An 11,152-nucleotide genomic window follows, 5' to 3' on the forward strand; every position below is an offset into this window, starting at 1 on the left:
ATGCGGTTCTTCATTGACTACCGCCGGCTTAACAACGTAACCACCAAGGACGCCACTCCACTCCTGTGTATAGACGACTCCTTGGATTCCCTGTACGGTGCCTCCTGGTTCTCTACCCTCGACCTCCAGTCGGGATATTGGCAGGTCCCTGTGCGCCAGGAGGACAGAGGCAAAACCACGTTCTTGACCAGCAGCGGGAAACATTATGAGTTTAATGTTCTGCCTTTTGGCCTCTGTAATGCCCCTGCCACCTTCACCAAGTTAATGAAATCCTCCTCAGCGGTCTCACGTGGGAGATCTGTCTCGCGTACTTGGATTACGTCATCGTTTTCAGCCAGACCTGGGCCGATCACCTGCAGGGCCTCCGTTGGGTTTTCACCAAGATCTGACAGGCAGGTCTCAAACTCCGGCCCACCAAGTGCATCCTGGCCGCCAAAACCATCTCATTCCTGGGGCACGTCATCTCCCAGGTGGGCATATCTCCTGATCCAGACAAACTCCTTGCCATCACGGACATACCCCCACCACAAGACATTCACGGGATCCAGGCCTTCCTCGGCTTGACGTCCTATTACCGCCATTATGTGAAGGGGTTTTCCCACATTGCTAAACCACTACACGACCTGACCTGTAACAGGGAACCGTTCCTCTGGACAGATGAGAGACGAGTTGCCTTCCAAAAGCTTAAAGATAAGCTCGTTTCCGCCCCCATCGTGGCCTTTCCCAACTATGTCCTCCCGTTCCGGCTTTATACCAACGTCTTCCTAATTGCCATCGGCACTGTGCTAGTGCAAGTCCAAGAGGGCCACGACACATCATCACCTGCGTCAGCCGTACCCTAAATCAAGCGGAGAAGAATTATGCCGCCACCAAGAGAGAGTGCCTAGGCATTATCTGGGCACTTGAGCACTTCCGGGCACACCTTTCCGGGACCCAAGTCATTATCATTACTGACCACCAGTCCCTCCACAATGCCCAGCTCATCCAATGGTGCGAAACCCTGGAGGAATTCAACTATGAAATCTCATATTGACTGGGGAAACTCCATACCAATGCGGACACCCTCTCTCGGCTCCCCATCCACGCTGCCCAGCCGGAGCCAGACCTCCTCCAGCAGTGGCATCGCAAAGAGTGACCCCCTTGGATCCCCCAGCACCTTTTCAAGAAACTGTATTGCCAGGTCGACCACCTACTTACCCCGTCAGGCCATATCCTCCTATCCCCTGGCACCGCCCTCAACGCCCTATGACACCTGCACACCCACAACAGCATTCACCTGGGTACGAGAAAACTACTGCAGGTCTTCAATGACACCTACTGGGCGCCAAATCCTTCCACTCTTGCCAAGGAAATTATCCAAACCTGCAGCACCTGTGCCCTCAGTAAAGACATCACCCACACCACAGGTCCGTTGGGCCATATTACCGCCCACAAACCTTGGCAGCTGTTGGCGATTGACGTGGAGGGACCCTTTCCTCCAAAATCAGGCTATAGGTATGTTATCACTTTCATCAACACATACTCCAAAGTCATCGTGGCCTGCCCAGCGAAGGAACACCACGATGTCACAGTGGCTGACGCCCTCCTTCAGCACGTGTTCCCCTACTTTGGCATCCCGCAAGCGATCCACTCAGATAACGCACCCAAATTCTCCAGTAAGATCTGGGAGGAGCTGGCCCATATCTTCGGTTATAACATCTCTCACTCATCCCCTTACTGGCCACAAGGAAATGCCTTATGTGAGTGCAGCCATCGCACACTGATGAATCAGCTCCACACCCGAATAGAAGCCACCAAAAACGACGACTGGCCCGGCCATGTAAAAATCTTGCAATGGGGCATCAACTCCTGCCCCCGAGAGGACGGAATTTCACCATATGAGCGAGTGTTCAGGGAAACACCCTTCCTCCAGCCCCTTCAGCAGCATTTGAAACCCCCCACCTCAACCCCCATAACAGACCCATTACACCACCTCAAGCACCACCTGACCCACCTCCAACACAACCTGAACCTCAGCCCCGACACTGCCTCCAACCCCTATAAGCCGGGTGATACAGTTATGATAACCCCGTTCCCCACCCCCCACAAGCTCGCATCACGTTTCACGGGACCCCACACCATCAACCGCGTCCCTAACCGCTATCATGTAACCGTCATGTACCATGGCACTCCGCGCACCCTCCGAAACCGGCACGTGTGCCCCTATCTCACTCCTGCTCCCACCGCCCCAGCCCTGCGCCTCATCCCACCCTCTACTCCCGCGCCACCCCCTCCTACCACCTATGACTGCTACATCTCCTCCCTCTCTCTCTCTCTCTCTCTCCCTCCCCCTCCCCCTCCCCCTCCCCCGCCGCTTCCACCACATCTTCCGTCACACCGCATCACACCTCACCTGACAACTCACCGACACCACCAACACCCAGCCGCTCCCTCACCTCCTTGCTACCAGCCACCCCCTCTCCCACGCCCAGCACCACGTGTCCCACTCCCAACCCAACACCCCCGCCCCAGCTGCTGCCCACCACCGCCCCCACAACTCCAAGCCCACTGCCCACGGCCCTATGACAACACTACCCACTCACCCGACACCCCGCTCCCTACGCCCAGCCACCCCATGGCCGTCCTTGCATGCCTTACGCACCTCACATACATGCCAACCCTGCACACCCACACCCACCCTCAAAACAACCATCACACACTCCGGGCGCCTCTCCTGCCCACCTGCCCGATACACCCACTCTCCCACCCCACCCACCTCGCCACAAAATCACACCCCTACCCCTGCCCTAAATCATCTCACACTCATGATACACCAAGCACAAATCCCAGCCACCTACACTCCCCAGAGACGCTACGCCACATTACCCCAGCATAAAACCCCACACTCACCATCCATCTCCAGCACTCAACACATCCCCACACCATGGACAACAACCAGTGCCATGAAGATTTGGCGAGCTGTATGGGCACCGTCCCTTGGACGTAACCATCGAGTCCAAGGACCACACCACCTCCTGCAACTCCTCCTCTCCTCCACCGCCTCATCCACCCTCTTTCTCACCTGCGATGAGCAACAATACGAAAACTCCGCCACCACAGCCTGGCATGCCCTCCTCCAACACCTACAGCCAGTCTACACCACCTACGACACCAAAGTTAACCACCTCCAGTCACAGGGACATGACTTTTTTCCAGCAGACGGTGGTAAAATGCAGTATAATGCCCCCAGAAGCACCCAGACACCCCCATAAGGAGCCCACAGAGGAGCAACAACAGCACGCCGGGACTCGGAGTGACAACGGGATAAGTCAGCCCGGGCTGCGCGCCCCTATGACCTGGAACTCGCCCGCCGCCACCATAGCAGGAATACTAGACTACCTTCCGGGCGAGCCTTCCTCAACCAGCTTCGGGGTGGAGCTGTATCTCCACCTCCTCCCAGCGCCCCTGAGATGGCCTGTGGCTGCTCACCCCTCACTAAGAAGACAGCTTGTAGCTGCTCTGAGGGCAATAAGGAGACGGCCTGTAGCCGCTCCCACCTTCGTCAGGAGACAGCCTGTAGCCACTCCGAAGGTGTCTTTCTTGAGATGGCGCGTAGCCGCTCACCCCTTGATAAGGAGACGGCCTGTAGCCGCTCTGAGGGTAATTAGGAGATGGCCTGTAGCTGCTCCTGCCTTCGTCAGGAGACGGCCTGTAGCCGCTCCGAATATGCCTTCCCTGAGACGGCCTGTAGCTGCTCACCCCCCCAGAAGGAGACGGCCTGTAGCCGGTCTGAGGGTATAAAGGAGACGGCCTGTAGCCACTCCCGCCTTCGTCAGGAGACGGCCTGTAGCCACTCCAGCCTTCATCAGGAGACGTCCTGTACCCGCTTGGAAGGTGCCTTCCTTGAGACAGCCCGTAGCCGCTCACCCCTCCACAAGGAGACGGCCTGTAGCCGCTCTGAGGGTGATCAGAAGACGGCCTGTAGCAGCTTCGATTGGAACCAGACGTCCTGTAGCCGCTCCTGCCTTTGTCAGGAGACGGCCTGTCGCCGCTCCAAAGGTGCCTTTGGGTCTGCTGGTAGCTGCTCACTCCCCCAGGCCATGGCCAGTAGCCGGGCCTTGGCGACGGCCTGTAGCCACGCCCCCAGGAAGCCGTGGCCAGTAGCTGGGCCTTGGCGACGGCCTGTAGCTGCGCCCCCAGGAAGCCACGGCCAGTACCCAGGCCCTATGGGGGCCTGTAGCTGGGCCCTAGGGCAGGAGACGGCCTGTAGTCAGACCCTACGGCAGGAGTCGGCCTGTAGCCGCTCCTCCGTCTGAAGCTGATGCCTGTTCCCCGACCCACGAACCAGAGGGAGTCTCGGGCCTAGAGGAGTACTGGAGAGGCCCCTTGGTCTCCCCCAGCCTCTGCTCTCTACAACTGGATCTGGAGGAGACTCACCTGTCGGACCCTGATGCAGATCGGTGCCGCAGCTCCTTTCTGATGGCGCCGCCAAGTCCTGGGGACTGCAGCCCTCAGGACCCCCAAACCTCCCCCAGGACTCCCAGGCGGGAACTCCCCACACCTCGATATCGGAGATCTTCGTCCTCCATCAGGAGCCTGAACGAAAGGTTCAGGCAGTTATTCGGCCCCAGCCCTGAGAGCCGCACTCCTGTCCCCAGCCCCGAGAGCGTGGGACCCTTCGCCATCCACAGCCCTGGATGAGAACGGACGCCCCTGCGCGTGATCCCGTGGCCTCTGGATATAGAGGCCCCTGGTGGAACCCAGCCCCATCAGTAGTGGAGCTGTGACACCCCTCCGCCCTTGTACCTGACCGCCACGACACCCGGACCCGAAAGGAGAGACAGTGATAGTACAATGTCTGAGACCTAGTGATATAAAGGCAAAACAGTGAACTAACCCTCTAATGGAAGTCAGTGATAATACCAAAGTGGTGGAGTGAGTAACAGTGACAGTGTAACCACAAATACGGCCACCCAGTGAGAGTTGCGTTTATCAGAGTGAATACGCTACCACCAGAAAATACCTCCTGATACTGGTACTAAGACCATATTCAGACCCCAGTGCCAATGAAACACTTACCAGCAAGGAATAACATTAGTAACTCAACAAATATAGAAAACCCGGACTTCCCATAATTAGTAACACTCTGCCTCAAGTACTGTTCACTCTGACCAGAGCAGTATCCCGCGTGATACTGATAACCCATATCTAGTCATCAGAGTTTGTAATTGCCCAGTGTAGCTGTATCAGCGACATCTACTCGTTCCCCTGTCCATCTTAGTAATAGACGTGTAAGGTTGTTGCCTTGAGTTTTTGTGTCCTACCTCTCTCCAATTTGTCTGAGCTCCAGTCTAGAAATAGAGCCTTGCTACACACTAGGTGTTTGTGGGACGGGAAGCTGGACCTAAAACACCTAACATTTCAGTTTTTGAGGGTTTTAAAGGCTGCAATTCGTGTGTCTGTCCAGACGAAAGGCTCGCCTTTCCTTGTGAGATCGTGCAAGGATTTGGCAATATCTGTGAAGCCTTTGACAAAACGCCGGTAGTAGGAGGTAAGTTCGAGAAAGGAGCGTGTTTCATGGACGTCCTTAGGTAGAGGGAGGTCAGCTATGGCATGCAATTTGTCGGGATAGGGAGAGATGCCCTCGGCTCCAATCACATGTCCCAGGAAGGAGACGAATCTTTCGTCTAGGAAGCACTTTGAAGGTTTGAGTTTAAGTCCGGCCTGGCTTACTCGTGTAAATACCTGTTTGAGGCGGTGGAGGTGGTCGGCCCAGGTTTGGCTGAACACAATGACATCGTCTTGATACGCCAGGCAGATCTCCCAGGTCGGGCCGCTCAGGACTGACTCCATTAAACTGGAGAACGTGGCCGGGGCATTGCAAAGTCTGAATGGGAGTACACTAAATTCATAATGTTTGCCGTTGCTGGTGGAGAAGGCCGTTTTTTGTTTGTCCTCTGGGTGGACGGGGATTTGCCAGTATCCCAACTGCAGGTCGAGGGTGGAAAACCATGAAGAGCCATGCAGTGGGTCGAGGGAATCGTCTATTCTGGGTAGGGGAGTGGCGTCCTTGGTGGTGACATAATTGAGTTTACAGTAATCAACACAGAACCGCATTGTGCCATCCTTTTTTCTAACGAGTACGACGGGGGAGGACCAGGGGCTGGTGGAGTGGGAAATAACGTCACCTGCCAGTCTTCCTCTGCCCACTGCTTAGGGTTCTTGCATCGTGAGGGTTGGCGGATGGGTGGTCCTGTGGTGTGGATTTCATGGTTGAGATAGGTGGTGTGCCTGATGTCCGCTGCACCAGATGAGAAAAGGTCTTGGAAGTCCAGCAGTTGCCGGAGGGTGTTTGCTTGGTGGGTGAAGAGGTGCTCAGGAAGAGTAGGTAGCGTGGTGGGAGAGGGGGAGGGTGTCTCACAAGGCTCAGCTTCCTCTATGTCACCCACTATTAACCCTCGAGGGAGGGTGAGTGGTGTGGCGGCGAGATTGGCGATTCGCACTGCTTCGACGTGGGGGGGGGAGGAATGTGGGAGATAGTAAACATGATGAAAGGGGCCTGGATGGTAAGCTGGGTGAAAATAGTACAGAGGTACTGCTGGGCCTGTTTAATTGTAACCAAGCCTCACGGTGGGAGGGAATGGTAACGGCGAAAGCAATGGTGGCAGGAAAAGTTGGAGGGGGAGGTGAGGTAGGAGAGGAAGAAGAATGAGGGTGAGAACGTGTAGTGGTGGGTGACGGGAGGGGTGAGGGTGGAGGTGAGATGCACGAGAAGAGTGGTTGGGGGTGGTGAGAAAGGGGTGTGTGTGGGGTGGAGGTGTGCACGTGCTGCGTGGGTGGTAAAGGGGTGGGGCTGGACGCAAGTGGGGGCGGCGTTTGTGGCAGTCGATGTTGGCATGAAGCTTTTGTAGGAGGTCCAACCCCAGGTAGCTGTCGTATGCACGGCAGGTAGAGTCGAAGACGATGAAGGGGTGTCTTGCGATAACTTGTTGGTGAGTTTCGGTCCGCAGGTCCCGGGTTTCCCCACGGATAGGCAGGGGGCCGTCCCCCGTGTCTACAAGGTTGGCTGAGGTGGGGAGATGGGGCCTGAAGACAGAGCTGTGGCGGGAGTAAAAATGTGAGTAGAGGCAGGATCTGGCCGCTCCCATGTCAACCAATAGTCTTGCCTTGACCCCGTTCAGCCTCATTTTGTCGTAGACTGGGGGTCTATATTTATGTGAAGTGGCCCCTGCCACCATGGGGAAGTGAGGGGGCGGACCTAAAAATCCATCTGCTGTATGGTGTCCTCCTCCTCAGGCTCCACGTCCCCTAGGTCTGTATAAGAGAGGGGTGAAGCATCGTCTTCCAGTGCATCATCGTCCAAAGATGACACCTTCCGACGCCCTTGTAGGGCTGCCCTGCAGCGTGTAGCTTTCAGCTGCTCGCATATGTCATGCAGAGGGCAGCTGCGACTGCAGGCGGTAAATTCCCACGGGTTTATGGATATGAAGTTGGAGTTTTCTCTGGGATTAGGGCGTCTCCTCGGAGGGTGAGCCCTGGGTACTGAAGGTGACGACTCCGTAGTGGGTTGTGGTGGGGGCGTCTGTTGCTTTTGTGGCGCCGCCTTGTTTGTGGGAAACTTACTGACTACATGTATTGGTTGATGTGCAGGATGGGTGGCGAGAAGGCGTCGTACAAGCTGCGAATCTTGGTCCATGTCTCCCGATGGATCATTAATTGTTAAGTGTTCCCTGACTGTGCTCGGAAGGATCCTCAGCAGGTTATTGAATGTATGTTGATCCCAAATGGCTATGCTGGATTCGGGATAGACGGCGGTGACGAGTCGCCGTACCTGGATGAACGTGTCATCGAGGCTACTGTCGTATGTAAGGGCGTCTAGTTTTGAGAGAGCAACAACTCTGCCCAATAAAAGGGTAACTGCCTGTTTGACGATATGTGTGAATTGGTCCCATTTTAGTTCTTGGATGATTTTTGTGGCTATGGTTGCCACAATTTTGTCCAGGTGAAGCAGTGTGACGGCAATTTTCTCCCTGTCGTTTTCAAACCCTATGTCTAATAAAGGTTTTACCATATCCAAGTACACATCGATGTCGTATTTTTCGGGGTTGAACTTTGGCAATTGAATATGTGGTTTGGCCGCCATTGTTTAAGATTTCCCTATTTGTTCCTCCGTGTTCTAATCGGATCCAGAACCACCGCTTGCCACCAGTGTTATGCTGGATGTTTTTAGACCGACTTCTCGTTCTAAAGACACCAGCGACTGAGCGGGGTCCTCTTTCTAGACCGGAAATAGAACACTTACAAAGGAACAGGGCATAAAAACTCAGCATTACATCTTAACACATCTATTGTCTCAGTTCAATTCCCTTTCAATATACATACAAAGATACACTGAATATCGATGGGGTAAAGTGACAGGTTAATTAATACTAGCATAACATATCACATGGGCACGGTGTTTATGGCTGAGTCAATACATGAGAGAATATCACACAGCTGTGGTGACACGGTTCATACACTCAGTCTCTCTGGACTGTAAGTGATAAGTTGGTCTCTTTAGCCACACATTAGGATATTACTCCGGTTCTGAGGTGCTTAGACATATACACAGTACTCTGAAGTAGAGACCTTTAACGGTAGTGTCTCACTGTTTTATATCACTTGCAGTCACTTTCACTGTTAAGTCGTTAGCACGACACTGGGATCTGGGGGCGTCATCACTGGCCTGCTGAGGCCTGGGTTTAACTGAGGTGGCGCCCGGGAGTGGGAAGGAGCCCTTCTGGGAAGCCCTTCTGCAGGAGGCACGGGACAGCCCTTGGAGGCGTCGTCGCCTGAGCACGTGTCCGATCTGGGGTGCAGGGAGGCCCTTTCCTGCTTGGGCCTCGACCTGGTAAGGGGTCCTTGGGACTGGGGCTGAACAGTGTCAGGAGTCAGGCCTACCGCTTCTTGGTCCTGGCGGAGGGCTGACAGCGAGTGGGGTCAGAGCGGTCCTGCCTTGGGGTCCACGGGCTGGCCCTGGGAGGCCTGGGACTGCGGTTGCCTCAAGGTTGGGGCGCTGTGAGGGGTTGGGTGCGGCATCTCGCCTGCAGTGCATCCGTCAGGATCCGGCGTCGTCCAGGGGCAGGCTGTAGGGTGTAAACTCCGCCTTTGGCAACAGGATCTCACCACCACTCCTGGAACGGCAGCACCTCCGGGGAACCACACCTAGAGGGAGAGACAGAAGGCCGTCCCATGCAGCCAAGCAGTGGAGAGTGGGCTGCGCAAGGGACCTTCCCCTCCAGAAGAACTCTCGGGACTGTGGATGAAGGGCATACAGTGGCCGTCCCTTCCCCGAGCGTACAGTGGCCGTCATCGCAGTTCCACAGCCCCTTGGAATATCCGCAGAAGGACGTACAGTGGCCGTTCCTTCCCCAGCACGTACAGTGGCCATCACCATGGGGCTGCTTCCGAAGGAGGAAGAGGCAGATGAGGAACATACAGTGGCCATTCGCTCCCTGGCGCGTACAGTGGCCGTCACCGAGGGTCTGCCTGCCCAACGAGAAATAGCTGAGGGATGTACAGTGGCCATTCCCTCCCCATTACGTACAGTGGCTGTTACCGCGGAGGTGGATGAGGGACGTATGGTGGCCGTTCCCTCCCCGACACGTACACTGGCTGTTGTCGCAGTTCCATTCCTCCTGCCTTTGCATGTTGGTGTGCACTTAATAGCTGCCACACCAAGGCGGGCTCCAGATGTGGCTGCAGCAGAAGGATGTACAGTGGCCATTCCATCCCAAACGCATACAGTGGCCATCGTTGCGGGGCTGCAGGGGGAAACAGCTGAGGGACATACAGTGGTCGTTCCCTCCTCAGTACGTACAGTGGCCATTACCGCGGTGCTGCCTGGGACTGTATCTGGAGCAGTCACACCCCGATCCTGAGGAGGGCTTGCCTGGCCAAGAAGTAGTGTCGCATTCCTGTGACGTCGTGGTTGGGTAGGTTGAGGGGAAGAGGGACACAGGGTCGGGGCGTCCCGGCACCCGTCTTGCACTGGGCCAGAGTCGCACTCACCTGGCCCTCCATGGTGTCCTCCTAGTGTGGGGGTAGGGCTGCAGCTTCGTTGCAGGGTGGGGTTCCGGCGGCAGGGGCGTGCATATTACCCAGGGTAGCATTAATATTTTACACTGGGCCTGAGCGTGACCTTATCGAGACGTGCCGTCACTGTTGCATAGAGGGTTCACTGTACCTTGGCCTGTAGATCACTTTTACATTATTTTACTATGTACCTGGATGGAGCTGGCAGTACTGGAACTTCAACTCAGGGTCTTATGTATGATCTTCACTGTCTTATGGTGGCACTCTACACTATGGTAGGCCCGTCCTTCACTGTCTTACTATTGCACTATCCTTTCCACCACTTTCTTTTATGCTCTAACAACTGGCCCACTTTACTCTGCCACTCCTACACTGTCTGTATGCTGCGTGTGTTCACTTTGACTCCTGTCAGGTTGGACGTGTCATAGTCAGGTGCAGGGGCGGCGGCAGAGTCTCAGCCTCCCTACTGATGGGGCTGGGATCCTTCGGGGGCGGCTATGTCCTGGGGGCCAGGGACAGCGTGTAGGGGCGTCCTCTCTCGTCTGGGTCGGCTGGGGGCGTAGGGGCCCGAGGCTTCTGGGCTCGGGGTGGAAGTCCAGCCCTCTGGGCTGGGGCCAAACAGTCGCCTGAACTTCTGAGTCAGGCACCTGAAGAAGGATGAGGATCTCCAGCGTCTGGGTGCAGGGAGGTCCTGCCTGGGAGTCAGAAGGGCGGTCGGAAGGCTGTGGTCCCTACAGGTCGGGGATGCCTTCAGGAGTGAGCTGCGGCATCGGTCGGCGTTGGGGGCCATAAGGGGTGTCTCCACTGGCTGTAGGGAGAAGAGCCCGGTGGTGGTCACAGGGCCTGTCTAATACTCCTCCCGGCTGGGGGCTCCCTCCAAGTTGTAGTTAGGTGGACCGGGCTCAGCACCTGACGAAGGAGCGGCTTCAGGCCGTCTCTGGTGGTAGGGCCCGGTTACTGGCCATGGCTGTCTCGAGACACCTTCGGAGCGGCTACCAGCTGCCTCCTGCAGGAGGGTAGAGTGGTTACAGGCCGACTCTCCAGGGGCACCTTCAGAGCAGCTTCTGGCCGTCTCCTGACGAAGGCAGGAGCGGCTTCT

The 11,152-nt window shown here is 56.0% G+C and overlaps 1 protein-coding gene across 1 annotated transcript; it reads left to right on the forward strand.

Annotated features, from left to right (window-relative positions):
* On the forward strand, nucleotides 1-842 carry LOC145408185 (uncharacterized). The gene is made up of 2 exons (XM_080278940.1): nucleotides 1-97; nucleotides 397-842. Exons 1-2 carry the CDS (start codon nucleotides 1-3, stop codon nucleotides 840-842), a joined length of 543 nt encoding a protein of 180 aa, XP_080135066.1.
* The last annotated feature ends 10,310 nt before the right edge of the window (nucleotides 843-11,152 follow it).

The sequence above is a fragment of the Coenobita brevimanus genome, chromosome 76 (assembly GCF_032717465.1).
Source record: "Coenobita brevimanus isolate Jiangsu-jjx chromosome 76, ASM3271746v2, whole genome shotgun sequence".
NCBI classification, from domain to species: Eukaryota; Metazoa; Arthropoda; class Malacostraca; order Decapoda; family Coenobitidae; genus Coenobita; species Coenobita brevimanus.